Below are 17,592 nucleotides of genomic sequence, written 5' to 3'. Positions count from 1 at the left end.
AATTGTCTTTCTTTTCTTTTTTCCATTTACTGTCAGACTTCAGAATATTATCAAGTTCTTCAAAATTTCAATTATTTGATCTGACCTATTAGGTCACTTTATTCTCCCCCTGGAGATAATCCCTGGAGCCCTCTGCCTTCCTAATCTATTCTGTTGTGGTTACTCACAGACATAATGTCTGCCTTCAGCTTTGAATTTGCTCTCATTTGCGCTGAGTTGAGTATCTTGCAGTCTGAGTATGCCCTCATTTGGTTTATATTCTCATTTGTTTGTAGTAGATTCCTTTGTAACTTTCTTAAAAAGGACCCAAGGGAGGTAAACTTACAGACCACCTAAATAGCTTCTCTTGTGTGTGAATGACAATTGGATTGGGTATAATAATCTAGGTGGAAAAACCATTTTCCTCAGAACCTTAAAGACATCAGTCCATTGTCTTCTAGTACCCATTGCTGATGCAAGGACTGATGCCAGTTTGATTTGAATTATTTTATAAGTAAACAGTTTTATGTTTAGTTTATCTACACACATTATTTTTCTGAAATTTCATAACGAACGTGATAAGTTGTGATTTGTTTTCTCACTCTAATGACTTACTTACAACAACAGCATTCAGAAATTGTTGGTCTTTAATAAATTCCTCTAGGCCTCTTTCTTTTACTTTTCTACCTGAAACTCCTATCAGTTGGATATTGTACATTTTAAAGTGGTCTTCGTGTACATTCATGTAATAAGTTTTTCTTTCTATTTATCTTATTGTTCTCATTGTTGTTTTACCCTTGGGGAAATGTCATTGACTTTATTGCTCAGCCTTTCAGTCATTTCAGCAATCATGTTTTTAATCTTTGAGAGCTCTTTTATGTATTCAATTTCCCCTTTTTAAAAAAAAAATCAGAAGTCATTTTTCTAATCATTGGGAACTCTTCTTTATGTTCTAATTTTCTTTTCATGGCAGACTCTTCCTATTTATATTTTCAACTTTTTTGAATCTCTCATTTGGATTTTTTCAAGTTCCTTTTCTTGTTTCATCTCTTTTTCCTGGGATAAGCTTTTCTATAGATTCATCTTGATTTTTTATGTTTTGGTGTTTCTGATATGCCTAGTGATGCTAAATTTTCCATTTATATTTAAGGAAGAAAGATTGAGGAACTGCCCAGTTTTGTAAATTAGTTTCATTCTTGCCAAGTCCTTGGCTGGAGTGGAAATTCTTTCTTGGAATTCTACGTAAGAAAACGCAGGGAATGTCAACTAAGAGGCAATTAGACCGTGAGCTCCTCAAGTGTCAGAATGAGGACAGCATCATGTCATATTGGAAATGTCACCCACCCACATTTCGTCCCAGTCATTCATTCATTTCTTTAGAAAGGATCAGCTACTTTATTATTGAGAAGTCAGTGCCAAGTGTCCATTGTTGCATAAGAAGTAGACTGGCAGCAGGATTGCTGGCAGGTATGATCACTTCCTATATTGATCTTCAGTCAGTCCCCTTGCATTTAGTCTTCACTACCCTCTCTGCCATCCTTGCAGACTATATACCTACAACCTCTCAAGCATTCTATTACATAATCAACCCCTACCTCCTCCAGGATTTCCTGAAAGCCTATTTCAAGGTACAGTTTTCTGTATGTGTTCCTGCTATCAACATGCTTTCAAAAGTTTCCTAAACTTTCTCTGCTGTTTCTGTCCCTCATCTTCCTTTGCTTTGCTGTCATTAGTGTATACATATTTGCATTTCCGTACTCTAATTTTAATGGGGTGTTGGCTTTAACGAGAGGATTCATATGTACTCAGTCCATCATTTGAAACTAGAAGCCCAATACATTTTCATCTCAAACATATTTCATAAATGATTCCCTAAAGATAGGGCCTCAATGAACTACCATAGAACTTTCTGTGATAATAAAAATGTTCTAGATCTGTGGACTTCCATCATACAGTACCACTAGTCATGTAGCCACTGACCAACTGAAATGTGGCAGTGTGACTAAGAGACTGGAATTTTGCCTTTATTTCATTTTAATTAACTTATATAGCCACATGTGGCTAGTGGCTGCCATATTGCACAGCTCACCTTCAATGTTTCCATGAGCTTACCTATCCTAACAGACATAGCATGGTATTTATTTTAAAAACCTAGGTGTAGTCATAAATAACCTTAGTAAGCAGTGTAAAATTATATTCTGAATTGCTATGGTTTGCTCTGGTTATCTAGTTAAGTACATGATACTAAACTTCAAGTCAAATGTAAAAAAAAAAAACACTTAAAAAACATAGACAATGGTATTTTTTCAAACCTCATAATTGAGCATATGTATAGTTCTCCAGTTTATATTCCTATGTCTGCCACCATGTAGCTACAACCTGCATTATGAGAAGTCAAACATTACCAGTAAACAGATCCTGTACAGGAGGAAGAAGTGATTCACTGTTTAAACTAAGTCTTCGGACCACCTGGACTTAAATCCCACATCTGCTGCTTGCTTGCTGTGTAAGTGGCAAGTTACTTAACTTCTCTGTGCATTATGGTCCTAAGCCACAAAATGAGGATAGCGATCCACATATGATGAGTTTGTGGATTTAATGAGTTGAATGTGTGTTTAGAAAGTGCCCAACACATGTCGAACACTCAGATAAATATTAACGATTATTACTCTTTTCCTCTGATGGTGCAGGGAGTATACACTAAGACGGTGACTAGGTGGAGAAAGATTTATTTGCAGGATGCATTTAGCAACTCTGTTTGAGTTGTGTTTAAAACAGTTTCATCCTAGTTGGGATTACAATGATAAAGTGCCTCCCATTTGAATTAAATGTTTCTTAAGTAACAGTCTGTTATCTGCCATCATTTCAAGTGGTTTTTTATATTCTGCAGGTAGTATTGGGAATATAGGGAGAAATGACAGAATGATTTGCTCAGAGGATAGGACTGTGAATTTCTAGAGAAGCAAAGACAATAAAGATAATTTATAACCAGATATAAGTTCCTTTTATTAGCTGCTTATGCAGCCTTGTCCACAGTTTTACATTTTATTTTAACACAGAGAGAAAAGCAATTTTGCCTTAATGAAAGGGCCAAAATATTCCCACTTAGCAAAATGTTCATGAATCTTGGATATTTTTATTAATTCTTAGAACTTAAGAGTGTGGCATTCCATATTTATGAATTTGCCATTAAGTACATTGATTGAGAAACACAGTCATCAATGGGCAGTGGCACTGTTTGCTATCTCACTAATATTTCATTTCCGTATTTAATTTAAAATATAAAAGTGAAATGTAAGTACTCAAGATTTGAGCTCAGCCTTCAAACCCTTGGAGCTTTTGGTCTAGGAATCTGTTCTGACTTAGAGGAGAGTAGTAACTAAATCCCAGACACATGACAGCAATATTAAACACAATCCAGGAACATTAAGTGATTTTTTTTTTAAATATCTTGAACAATGTATACAGGCATACCTTGTTTTATTGCACTTTGCTTTATAGCAATTTGCAGCTACTGAGTTTTCTAGAAATTGAAAATCACCACCTTGATCAGTTAGCAGCCATCAACATCTAGGAAAGACCCTCCACCAGCAAAAAGACGACAACTCACTGAAGGCTCAGATAATAATAAGCATTTTTAGGAGTAAGGTATTTTAATTAAGGTATATACGATGCTCTAGTGGCGTTGTGGCAACCCTGCATCAAGCAAGTATACCAGCACTATTTTTCTAACAGCATGTGCTTGCTTTGTATCCCTGTGTCACAGTTTGGTCATTCTCACCCTATTTCACACTTTTTCATTATTGTTACATCTGTTGCAGTGATCTGTGATTAGTGATCTTTGATGTTACTATTGTAATTGTTTTGGAGTACCATGAACCATCGCCTTTAAAATGTGGAACTTAATAAATATGTGTGTTCTGACGGCTCCACTCACTGGCCATTCACCCATCTCTCTCCCTGTCCTCAGGCCTCCCTATTCCCTGAGAAGCAACAATATTGAAATCAGGCCAATTAATAACTCTACAATGGCTTCTATGTGCTCAAGGAAGAGTCACATACCTCTCACTTTAAATTAAAAACCAGAAATTATTAAGCTTAGTGAGAAAGGAATGTGAAAGGCCAAGACAGGACAAAAGCTAGGCTCCTCGTGCCAAACAGCTAAGTTGTGAATGCAAAGCAAAAGTTCTTAAAGGAAATTAAAGCTACTACACTAATGAACACAGGAATGATAAGAAAGCAAAGCAGCCTTATTGCTAATAGGGAGAAAGTTTGAGTGGTCTGGATAGATGATCAAACCAGCCACCACACTCCCTTAAACCAAAGCCTAATCCAGAGCAACACCCTAACTCTCTTCAATTCTATAAAGACTGTGAGAGGTGAGGAACCTGCAGAAAAAAAGTTTGAAGCTAGCAGAGGTTGATTTCTGAGGTTTAAAGAAAGGAGTCATCTCCATAACATAAAAGCGCAAAATGAAGCAGCTGAATGCTGATGGAAAAGCTGCAGCAAGTTATCCAGGAGATCTAGCTAGGAAAATTGATGGAGGTGGTTACGTTGAACAATATATTTTCAATGTAGATGAAACAGGCTGTATGGCATCTTCTTCCAAACAAGCCTTCCTCATACTGGAAGAAGATGCCATCTAGGACTTTCATAGCTAGAGAGGAGAAGTCAATGCATGGCTTCAAAGTATAATCCAAAAATTTTACCAAATCTACTCTGCCTGTGCTCTATAAATAAAACAACAAAGTCTGGATGACAGCACATCTGTTTACAGCATGGTTTACTAAATATGTTAAGCCCACTGTGGAGACCTGCTGCTCAGAAAAAAAAAAAAAAAGATTTCTTTCAAAATATCACTGCTCACTGACAATGCACCTAGTGACTCATGAGCTCTGGTGGAAAAACACAAAAAGATTAATGTTTCTATGCCTGTTAACACAACCTCCACTCCATAGCCCATGGATCAAGGAGTAATTTTGACTTTCAAGTCTTATTAGTTAAGAAATATATTTCATAAGATTATAGATACTATAGTTAATGATTCCTCTGATGAATCTGAGCAACATTAATTGAAAACTTTTTGGAAAGGATTCACCATCCTAGATGCCATTAAGAACATTTGTGATTTGTGGGAGGAGGTCAAAATATCAACATTAACAGGAATTTGGACGATGTTGATTCCAGCCCTCATGGATGACTTTGAGGAGTTCAAGAGTATGGTGAAGAAAGTCACTGCTGATGTGGCAGAAACAGTAACAGAACTGAATTAGATGTGGAGCCTGAAGCTGTGGCTAAATTGCTGCAATCATGTGATAAAACTTAAATGAATGAAGAGTTTCTTCTTATCAATGAGCAAAGAAAGTGGTTTCTTGGGATGGAATCAACTCCTGGTGAAGATGCTGTGAACATTGCTGAAATAACAACAAAGGATTTAGAATATTACATAAACTTCACATATAAAGCAGCGGCAGTTTGAGAGGACTGACTCCAATGTTGAAAAAGTTGTACTGTGGGTAAAATGCTATCAAATAGCTTCTCATGATACAGATAAATCTTTCCTAAAAGGAAAAGTTAATCAATGCATCAAACTTCCTTGACTTATTTTAAGAAGTTACCACAGCCACCCTAAACCTTCAGCAACCCCCACCCTGTTCAGTCAGCAGCCATCGACACCGAGAAAAGACCCTCCACCAGCAAACAGACTACAACTCGCTGAAGGCTCAGATGATGATTAGCATTTTTTAGGAGTAACTTATTTTTTAAATAAGGTATATACATTGTTTTTTAGGCATAACGCTATTGCACAAAATAGATTACAGTATGGCAAAAACATAACTTTCATATGCACTGGGAAGACAAAAAATTTATGTGACTTGTTTTACCGTAGTGGTCCGGAACTGAATCCACAATGTCTCTGAGGTATGCCTGTATATGAAGAGCTGACTAGAGAAAAGTTTCTCAGAAACGCAAAACCACAATGGAAGTGAGACCGCCTAATTCAAAAAAAAATTAAAAGAAAAAGAAAAAAACTCTAAAAAGCACTATGCTTTTGCTCAGAAAAGCCATTTGTTTGCTAGTGTGAGTTCTGACAAAGACCAAATCCTGTCTCAAGTACATGTTAGGAGCTTGCGTTGACGTTCTCTAAGGTCAGTTTAACCACACACAGTAAGAGATTACATCTTCCATTCCAATTTGCATTCATTAAAATATAATTCTTAAAATGGTGGGACAGTCAGATGTTTGGTCTAGATCTTCACAGTTGCTCATGGCTTCGTGTTCCTGCAAATATAATCTGTACTTTTCTGAAAAAGGAAAATGAAAGAGGATGGGTGACTCTTAGTCAACCCATGTGATTTCTGGATGAGGACCTGTGAAATGGAGAAAATTGGATTTCCCAGAACTGGCCCCGCCACCGCTCCCTTCTGATCCAAATTGAGCATATGTGTTACTTGGTGCAATTGTTGTCATAGAGATGATTCTTGTTTGTTAAATAAAAAACCAAATGGTTACAGAAAACTAGACAATGTAAACTGTACATGTATAAATAAGTTATTTCCCTTTAAATGTCAAATGTCCCATCTCTCCTTATCTTTTTTTTTTCTTTTTTGAGCTTTCTCTAATTAGATAGACTCATAGTTTTCATCAAGAAGTTCAGTAAATAAATATTTGGACTATCTACTATGTGTAAATGTCACAAAAACATTTAGAAACAAGCAAGAAATCCATATGGATGAGAAGAAAAGAGAGGTGATGGTGGTAGTGGTGGTGATGGTGGAGATGGGAGTGGTGGTGGTGGTAGTGGTAATAGTGGTGGTGGTGGTGGAGGTGGTGTTGATGGTGGTTGTGATTATAGTGCTGGTCGTGGTGGTGGTCATGGTGGTGATGGGAGTAGTGGTGGTGGTGGTGGTGATAGTGGTGGTGGTTGTTCCTGGTAATGGTGGTGTTGATGGCGGCTGTGGTCATGGTGATGATGGAATTGGTGGTGGTGGTAATGGCGGTGGTTGTCCTGGTAATGGTGGTGTTGATGGTAGTTGTGGTTATGGTAGTGGTGGTGATGGTGGCAGTGGTGGTGGTTGTTCCTGGTAATGGTGGTGTTGATGGAGGTTGTGATTATGGTGGTGGTTATTGAGGACCGCGGTGGTGGTGGTGGAGAATGAACAGACACAAGAGACAAAGACAAACAGAGAACATGGCGGCCACGCGCAGAGCCTCCGCCTCACTTTATTTATACTCCATAAACCCCATGTCAGCAGAAATAGCACAATGTAAAACAAACTTTCTGTACCAGGGCGTAACCTCTTGCCTAGTTCCTTGTCTCTAGGTTCTTCCTTATTTGTCTGCCTTCTTGGCACCTACAGGAGTTCATTAAAAGTGCAACTGGGGAAAATGTCCTTGAGCCTTATCTATCCTTAGCATATTGCTTTCAAGGGCCCCTGCAGGTGGCGGTGGTGGTCCTGGTGGTAATGGGAGTGGTGATGGTGGTGACGGGAGTGGTGATGGTGATAGCAGTGGTGGTGGTTGTCCTGGTAATGGAGGTTGTGGTAGTGGTGGTGATGATGGTGGTAGTGGCAGTGGTCCTAGCTAAAGTGATAACAGAATGAAGTTCTAGAAACCAAAATATTTTTCAACATAACATGTGATAGTAAATCTAATTCAATTGATTTGCATCATATCTTAGGGGACAAAGTTGTAGAAAATGATATACACTGGAAATCCTAAATTGAAAAGGTGGTTAAAAAATAAAATGACCTCCTTCTTATCTTTGTTCCTTATTTGAAACAATTATGGAACAAGACTAAAATTTTATTCTTCCCTAGTGTTTTAAAGCCAGATCCCCTGGGCCATCTCTGTGATTAACTGTCTTAATTTTCTAATTTAATTATACCTTCTCAGTCCCCTCCCTGCCATTACTCTAGGTCATCTCTACAATTATCTCTTTTCTGGGCAACAACAGTTCCTAAATGTCTTCCCTGACCACAATTTTGGCACCTCCATCCATTAGGTCCATTGTGCAAAGCATGATTTCTGTAAAATGCTTATTTGATGAGGTTGCTTCTCTGATCAAGACACTTCAGTGGTTCTCAGCCACTTTAAAGCCTAAATTCTCTAAATGGCTTACATGTTTTATAAATTGTTATGCATAATTGCTTTGTTCTGCCAGTACTTCAGTCTGAAATAGAATCTATTAGCTTGATATCATGGCAAAATTCAAGCATCATCTTTCATTCTGAAAAGTGTTTTCTAACTCACTCTTATATTATTGTCCATATTCTTTTTTAAGCCACGCTCTTACATTGCACAGATTTCTATATAACATTTTATTGCACCCAAAATGCTTGCTTATATATCTGTCTCCTACAGGAATAGACTGTCTTTTTATCCAAGGATCTAAGATTATTTTATTTTATAAAAATGTTTTAGCACACAGTAATTATGATATTTATGGAATGAATGAGTGAGTGAATAAGAGAATGGATGAATGGATACATAATGAATGGCACAGAACCTTCAGGTTAATATTATTTAGTCCCCACAGTTGAATGCGGCCACAGTAAGTAGCACTAGTAATCATGGATGACAACATGGATGCAAGTAAAGGAAGTGAAACCATTGTTTAAAGGTGTCTGTAAACCAAACCAATACATATTCATTGAAGCATAATCCACAGAAATTTTGAACTAGTACAATGATCAGTAGGAAACACTGAACAATTTTTTTAGATGTACAGAATAATGTTTGAGATGATGGATATGCTAATCACCCTGATATGATTACTATACATTACAGGTATTGAAACATCACTATATGCTCTACGCATATGTACAACTATTATATGTTGATTTTTAAAACTACTTTAATTTGTTTGAGCACAGAATAAGAACATCTGGATTTAAACATATCTCCACTACTTAAATGCTGCACTGGGCTTATTTCTTTCACTTTTATAAGCTCATTTTTTCAGACATAAAATTAAATAGTCAAAGTAGGTAGAACTTTATAAATAGGGACCACATAACTCAGACACGTTCAAGTAAAATCTATGAAAAAGTTTTGATTCAAAGTCATTTAATAGACATACATTAACGGACAGACTGTCATCCCAAAGTCACTTACTCAAACATTTCAGTTAAAAAAAAAAGAAAAAAGTTTTTGGCAGTTATCTATATAACCACACTAAAAAAAAATGTTTTCAAAGGCAAGAAAACATTTTTGTGGGTAAACACATTTACACTCCAAAATTATTATAGTCATTGGTACCTCCCTGTGGGATCTGAATATATGGGGATGCTGGAGGAAATAGTTAAGTTTCTTGTTACCCATGGCTTGATAATTGAGCATTTGACCATACTAGTCAGCCATTCTCTTCAGAGAGGTGATGTGGGTTTGACCACACTCAGAAATTAGTCCTAGCCATTTGTACTGGAGGGAGCACAAGGAAAAGAGGGAAAGCTCTTAAAACAAGTCTGTCTGTCATAATATCTCCTTGGGGTTTCTCTTTGGTCTGAGAGCAGCTGTTGTAGCTTTCAGGTAAAGCAATGAACTCGTGATGTTCTACCAAGATCTTGCCAGGCTTCATGATTCAGTAACAGCTCTGAAATAAGGCAATGGCATCCCAATTCTTTGAAAAGGCTAACTTTCTACTTCATGAGAGTTTAGCTCTGCTTCAGAATATTACCTAAGAATGAAGAAATATTTACTCACTAACATGAAAAGAGAGAATTGAGAGTTGGAATGTCTCTCTCAATTTCCATGTTAATATTTCCTTGTTATTTTCCTTTAAGAATATGAAGACCATATCCACAAAGAATCATAAAATCAGTACGAATTCAAGTAGAGAAATAAACGAACCTCTCAAAATGCCCTTTGCAACAATTGGCAACGACGTCAGTCTTCTCAGCCATTTGATATCTTCCCAACTGATAGATGGGTCTATCGCTTTAGCCACATATGCAGCAAGTCCACTGTTGTCTCCAAAATTTTCCTCAGGAGAAAATGATAAAGCAGTGGTTTCAAAATTTTTCATCCTAAAATAAGAAATGCATGAAACAAGAAATTTGCCAAAGTTAGAAATATCTTTCCAATGATTCAATGAAAAATGTTACCCTTTTCAAATCAATTCGCTGTTCACTCCTCATTCATCTATAAGTCAATTGCATGCATATTTTCCATATTTTAATGTAGGACTCTAGACAATGTTATACGCTAGTGGTCTTAATCAGTGACGTAAATTTTATTTTACATCTTAGGCTGTGTTTATACAAACAAATGTGTTTCAAGGAAAAAAAATGTGTTCATATTCAAATATCCCTTTTTAAGCCAGTTTATAGGTATAGACAATAGAGTTGACACTATTTTTAGCCAGCAATGCAAATTAATCACAATTTTAAAAACATTTTTATGGTGCACTATAATTTACAAAGGGTTTCGTATGCCAAAATTATCACAATTTTTCCCTAAAAGACTCTTAGAAAGTAACATTGATACTCTATGATTCCCATAGAAAATAAAAACAGCGGTACAAAATAAATGGCCTCAAATTAAGACTAGTTAATAGCAGTATTTTAGTTCCAATCTGGGTCCCTTGACTTTATTCCTAATTATATTCTCTTTGCTCAGATCTCAGTTTCCTCCTGGCTATTGCACCTGACCTCATGAAACCTTCCAATGCCCTTGTAGAAAATTCTAGAAGAGGTTGCAACTGAGTAACAGGTGTTAGCATGACTGTCTGTTGCCCCTGTAGACTCCTTCTTGCCCTGCTATTGCAGTATTGATGGTGGTGGTGGGCATGGGAGAAGTGGGAAGTGTTTCCCAGCAGATAAGTTGTCACCTCTTGCCTTTCCCTCCCCCTTTTAGTTGTTCTCTCTGAACCTCTCAGTCTGCTGACTCAAAACAAGTTTGACAAGGACGTGAACTTTTCAATTATCAATACCTTCATTTCTCTGACAGTGGTTTTTTTTTTTTTTTTTTTGGTCCTGGGCCTGAGTCACCACCCACACAGCAGACTGGAAGCATTAGGGTTGTTGAAGTGTAAATACCCCAGCTCCCTCACCCCTAGGTAGACTAACTCTGAGATAAATTCTGCCTAAGCTCCCAGAATTTGCCAGCAGGGTTAAGCTTCAGTTGCCCAAAACTGTAGCTGTCTTGGTATTATGCCCTTTGTTCAATGCCTTCCCTCCTTTGCCTCACTTTCCTACTCCTCTAGCAGTATTCCCTTCACCTTCCCTACAAACTACTTGCACTGAAATCACAGGCTCACAGCCTGCTTCTAGGAGAACCCAAACTGAGACAAAGTACCACTGACTTGCTTCCTTCCCGTATGTCTATTTTTGTTGACCCAGCTTAGCCCAGTATTTCTCTAACTCACCTCTAAGATTCTGCAGCTGGCTTCCCCTGTGCCTGAGGTATTTTCTCTTGACCTAACATCCTGGCTAGACTTTGGCAGTTCCCCACTCTAGGGGCAATGTCTTTTCAGCCTGCAGCTGTGACTGCTAGCTGGATGGATGACTTCAGGATGCACAATAGAATCATTCCTGTGACTTATCTGCCCACAGCCCCAAATCCAGTTGTAAAATTCTTCTCCTGAAACATTGTTTTTGAATAATGACAGTGACCAGACTCATCTTGCTCTTCTGCATAGTATTAATTCCCCTACCAGTCAATCTCCTTTTTTTTTTGGGTCAAAGTATAGTAGTATGTATATTGATCTCTGGGTTAGTCTTATCTCTGTCTTCCCCCCACCAGTTCTGTCATTAAGTGTAGAGAAGATCATGGAGCCACATAAAAATTTATATATCGGCCAGGCGCAGTGGCTCATGCCTGTAATCCCAGCACTTTGGGAGGCCAAGGTGGGCAGATCACCTGAGGTCAGGAGTTCAAGACCAGCCTGGACAACATGGTGAAACCCAGTCTTTACTAAAATTTCAAAAAAATTAGCCTGGTGTAGTGGTGGGCACCTGTAATCCCAGCTACTTGGGAGACTGAGGCATGAGAATCGCTTGAACTCAGGAGGAGGAGGTTGCCACTGCACTCCAGATTAGGCGACAAAGTGAGACTCCGTCACAAAAAAAAAAAAATTGTATATCATACTAGAAGAATCTAGGCACAATCATGACTTCCTTTAATAGAAAACTATGAGTTTTTACACTTTAGCGTATTTTAGCTAACATAACTGGTTGTGTAGCTTGGGTGGCATATATTATCATAAAGATATGAACATTCATATCCCATATAACTCAATTCAAGCTATTAACAAAGTTTTCTCATTAAGGATTGAATAGTTAGTCCTATAGTTTCATGGACTCAAATGGCCATTTAAGATCATAGAAAATTTCAGTGAGTCATATGGATGCCCATCTAGTTGTTGGCCTTTGGTGGGGATTTTAGCTGAAATGCCTGGACTTCCTTTTTATTTAAATCAAACCACTTAGGGTTGTACGTTATATTATAGTCCTTGATCTCCTGTGGTCACCCTAATTTGAATAAAGCTAACTCCTAGTCAATAAACATATCCTTATCATGGAGACCTATTTCATTACTTACAAATGATTAAATGGTAATAAATTCCAAACTTTTAAATAATATTGTTAATAAGAAAAAGTCTGGTCTGTCTATCCCATAGCAAGACCAGGAAAAGAAAAAGAAAAACATCTGTATGTGTACATAGTCTGCATGGCACCCCACCCCCATCCCAAACAAGCTCCAGTGTTTCACCAGGGGTGGGGTGAAAGGGTGAAATGGATAGGAAAAAACAGAAACATGGATAAAATTATATAAATAACTGTTGTTATTCTTGGATGGTGAAATGCGGATCAACACTTGAATGAATGTTGCCTTACAGAAATTTCAGTGCACAATGAAGCCTTGTTGTTACTCTGAAACTTTGTTCAAAGTCAGAAGCCAAGAAAAAGTTTTCAGATATCTTGACAGAGACCCACGATGGAGTGTTTTACCAAGAGCTCCGAAAGAAACCTCCATGAATGCTATTTTTATTCGGATTATGACATATATATATATAAATGCTTAAAGTGGCTTCTGATAACCAAAGTATTCCATTTTGTAAGGAAAAAAGGGGCGAAATCAAAATAATAACATGATTACTTAGGGCTTAATTCTCCAAATCCTGATCTGTTTAATGACGCAAAGGTAAGAAACAAGATTTCTTCTTTGTAAGGTACTCATTATCTCTTGAGTGACACTCAAATATACTTTTTAATATAGAAGTTGTTTTAGCTGTTAGTAATTTAGCATCATAAAAATAGTAACAACTGCTAATGTAAGTTAAACATTATTAAATAACCAATAGTAACACTAATAATCATGAATATTGAGTAATACATAATATGTATTATAAGTATTGATAATGCAGCATTAAAGATAAAGCCACACAATTCTGTCCTGGGAAATGAAAAAATAAAATGACCGATAGAGGCTACAGTATCAACACAATATGAAAAGAAAGAGATTGAAAGAGGGGCTCATAAATACAGACACTGATACATGGGCCACCAGCCTTTGATTCTGTGGTTAGGAGAATACTTGTGTTGAGAAGTGTTACCACAGCCCTGGTAATTGCTTCCTCAATGTGGCCGCTAGAAGATGGTTCAGGGAATGAATTTTGAGTTCAAATCCTGGTTCAGCCTCTTGCTAGTTATGCTACATTGGGAAAATCTTGTATGCTCTAGTACATTTTGTTGGTTGAATTAACAATTACTTATTGAGCATCTACTACCTGCCAGTGTTTTCAGTGTTTAAGATATATCAATAAATATCAAAACAGTTGAGAATCCCTGCCCATGGTAAACATCATCAATAAGTAAATTACAATAAGTAAATTACAAAGTGTATCAGAACATAAGCACTATACAAAGTCAAGAAAAAAGTAAAGGAGATTAAGAGGGATGTGAGTTGTCAGAGACTCAAAATGAAACTTTAAGTATGTTTGGTAACCAGTATTGGCAAAATTGAGAAGCTACCTTGAGGAGGAAATTAGTAGAACTGTGTTGTGGTTATTTGTTACAACAGCAATAAGAATAACATGAAGGCATTATATTACAGTTCCAAATGTCAGAAGTCTAAAATGAGTCTCACTGGACCAAACTCAAGATCTCAATAGGGCTGCATTTCTTCCGGAGAATCTAGGGGAAGCCCTATTCCCATGTCTTTTCCAGCTTCTAGATACCCCCTGCTTTCCCTGGCTCCTGACCACATCATTCCAACCTCTACATCTGTCATTTCGTCTCTTTCTCTGACTCTGACACTCTTGCTTCCTTCCCTCTTATAAGGACCCTTTTAATGACATCAAGCCTACTGAGATAAAACAGGAAAAATCCTCCCACCTCAAGCCCCTTAAGTTAATCACATCTGCAAAGTCCATTTTGCCACGTAAAGTAACAGGTTCCAGGGATTCATTTTCCTGCCATACTTATCGATGTGAATGATTTCCTAACCAAAAATTTAAGAGGCTATTATGCCATTTAAGAGGCTATTGTGCCAAGTCCTCCACTGACCTCTCTCCCTGCCCCTGCCCTTGCCCCCATCCTGTTATTCTGCTCATATTTGCATCTCTACCATCAGTTTTTATTGTGGCTCCCCAATATAGAGACATGTATATCCATTCCTAATGTCAAGACTCAATGGAAGCCAGGCTATTAGTCATGCGTGGATGCTGGGAATTACTGTTACAGGCAGAGGGAACAGCCAGGGCAAAGGCTCCGGGGTTCCAGCATGCCTGGCACATTGAAGGAACGGCAGGGAAGCCAGAGTGGAAGAGTGGGTGAGGATATGAGTGCTAGGCAGTGAGGCAGAGGTCATGGAGACCTATTCACATTGAGTCTACTTTAAGGCAGGCCACTTTCATCATGAGAGACCTGAGAAGACAGTGGCAGGCCAATCCATTTCAGTATGATATATTCTGGCTACTGTGATCAATAAATCACTTCTGGGAGCCCGGCACAGTGGCTCACACCTGTAATCCCAGCACTTTGGGAGGCCGAGGCAGGCGGATCACGAGGTCAGGAGATCGAGACCATCCTGGCTAACACGGTGAAACCCCGTCTCTACTAAAAATACCAAAAAATTCGCCAAGCGTGGTGGCGGGCACCTATAGTCCCAGCTACTCGGGAGGCTGAGGCAGGAGAATGACATGAACCTGGGAAGCGGAGCTTGCAGTGAGTCGAGATCGCGCCACTGCACTCCAGCCTGGGTGACAGAGCGAGACTCCGTCTCAAAATAAATAAATAAATAAATAAATAAATAAATAAATAAATAAATCACTTCTGGGTTTAAGAAAACATGTCACTGGGCAAATCATAGAAAGGGTAAGTGTCATGATTTACCTTGATCTTAGTAAAGATCATGATCAGAAATTACTTTTCTTCTCTTTAAACTGCCTTGGCACTGCACTGAAGGGCCAAATCTTAATTCAGGGTAAATGAACCATCTCCGAGGGGATATGGAGAAAGAAAAAGTTAATGCCCCAAAGCCTCAGGAATCAGTCTACTGAACTGGTTTCATTCCTTGCTTCTTCCAAGAGCAGATGAGAAGTCTCCTTACTCCCTCTCAGTTTCAGGAACCCCCGTGCCATTAATAATGTATACACATGCATGTGTTTTGCATATGGACCAAGCAGAGACTACCAAACCTCTGAACTCTTGCTGGGCCCAGATGCCAAGAGTCGGGACCCTCCCCCACACCCGGGCAGAGGAAGTAACAAGGGCTGGAAGGAGCCATGCTTTACAGGCTCATTCTCCTCTGGATTTCCTGCCTCCCTTGCCTGCCAAACCTCACTTATGAAAAGCCAGGCTTCACCTTCTGTGAGTCAGGTCAGTTGCGGAAAGAAACCGATTTCATATCAGGCTATAACAGATGAGCTTTTTGGGTGTATGTGGCCTCAGGCGGAAGCCTGGACCTCCCATTAGCGTGCTCTGCCTTTGAGAGCTGAATGTGGACCACTGAGGAACTGACCAGAAGGCACTGGCCTACTCTGAAGTCCACTAGGACAAACAACGCCAATGTGCACTCTGAGGGGCTGGGGGTACACCCAGCTGTGGGGTGTTTCCCGTGTTCCCTATAACCTGGATGTGTTGCTCATTATTTGATCATCTTCAGACCGGAGATGTGACAAGCTAGGAAGCCGCAGCCAGTTCCATGCACACCGACGGCTGAAAAGGGTCTTTGTTTCATGGCCCTTCACGTCATCTGGGAAGGAGCCCAGGAGCAAAAGAAAAGGGGGGAAAGCAAATCAACCCTCCCGCTACTCACTGAGTAGCCCCGGTTGTGAGGAAGCAAGAGGTACCAGCCAGAATTAACAACTCTGTCCTCCCCAGCAGATGCCTCTGTGAAACACATTTTGCTATCCAGAGCAAGAAAGCATGTCTTAAGTTAAAAACAAAACAAAAAACCCTACTGTACTTATTATTGTTGTTACTATTGTTAGTAGTAGTAGTATTAAGAGATGGAGGAAAAGGAAGAACAAATTCCTTTTCAAATGGCCAAGGGGAAATCATGAGGAATGTTTCCTGTCAGAAACCTCGATAGTGGGAAACTATTTAGAAAGTCTTTTTTTTTTTTTAAAAAAAAAAAAGTAATCAAAATAGAGAAATAATGTAAATATGGGTTTCATATTGGAGGAATTTGAATCCATCAGCTTTCTGATGAATTTGGCAAGGAATAAGACTATGTCAGAGGCTTTTGTTTTTGTTCTCTTTAAACACGGGGTGTTTAGGTAACCCTGAGTCTGGGATATGTGGAACAGTTTTATTGGCAAGTTTGGCAGGGAGAGCACTTTCTTTTTCTGTCATTGGCCTAATCCTGGTGCCACATACAGAAATAATATCCTAAATTGGCCTGGTAGTAACAGGGAGGTAACACCACACAGCTAATTCACACATGGCTCAACAGCAAGATTTTATGCACAGTAGTTTATTCTCACATAGGCACATACACAGTAAAACTATGTGAAACTTACACAAGGCCGTGTTCCAACTTCCGTGGTTAGATACACTCTGCAGTCACTGTGATAGATATGAAATTCTAGGCGAATATGAATTTGACTGTGGATCTTTTCATTTTTGAATATTGTAGAAGAGCAAACATAGTAAACCTGTGGCTTCTTTCGTCTTTTATCTTTTTTCAATCTTGCTAGCCCTAGGATTTTTTTCTTTTCAAATACAATTCAAACATAGACAGAATAAGTAAGGGTCTCTGTGGCATGAGATCTGGGAACCCAGGAAGACATTCCTTATAATCTTACATATTCTGATGGATGCTGTAGGAGTCCATCATAAAAATGTCCTCCATTGGCCTGGCGCGGTGGCTCAAGCCTGTAATCCCAGCACTTTGGGAGGCCGAGACGGGCGGATCACGAGGTCAGGAGATCGAGACCATCCTGGCTAACACGGTGAAACCCCGTCTCTACTAAAAAATACAAAAAACTAGCCGGGCGAGGTGGCCGGCGCCTGTAGTCCCAGCTACTCGGGAGGCTGAGGCAGGAGAATGGCATAAACCCGGGAGGCGGAGCTTGCAGTGAGCTGAGATCCGGCCACTGCACTCCAGCCCGGGCAACAGAGCAAGACTCCGTCTCAAAAAAAAAAAAAAAAAAAAAAAAGTCCC

General features: G+C 38.9%; 1 protein-coding gene across 1 annotated transcript in view; it reads right to left on the bottom strand.

The window, feature by feature from the left end:
* The window catches only part of HAO1 (hydroxyacid oxidase 1), a 59,361-nt gene that overhangs the window by 13,696 nt on the left and 28,073 nt on the right, over positions 1-17,592 (bottom strand). Inside the window, exon 4 of the mRNA XM_023217970.2 lies at positions 9,832-10,007. Coding sequence (XP_023073738.1) covers positions 9,832-10,007 — 176 coding nt within the window. The remainder of the gene's footprint in view (positions 1-9,831; positions 10,008-17,592) is intronic.

The sequence above is a fragment of the Piliocolobus tephrosceles genome, chromosome 20 (assembly GCF_002776525.5).
Source record: "Piliocolobus tephrosceles isolate RC106 chromosome 20, ASM277652v3, whole genome shotgun sequence".
In the NCBI taxonomy this organism is placed as follows: Eukaryota; Metazoa; Chordata; class Mammalia; order Primates; family Cercopithecidae; genus Piliocolobus; species Piliocolobus tephrosceles.
This window is presented reverse-complemented; position numbering and strand designations above follow the sequence as displayed.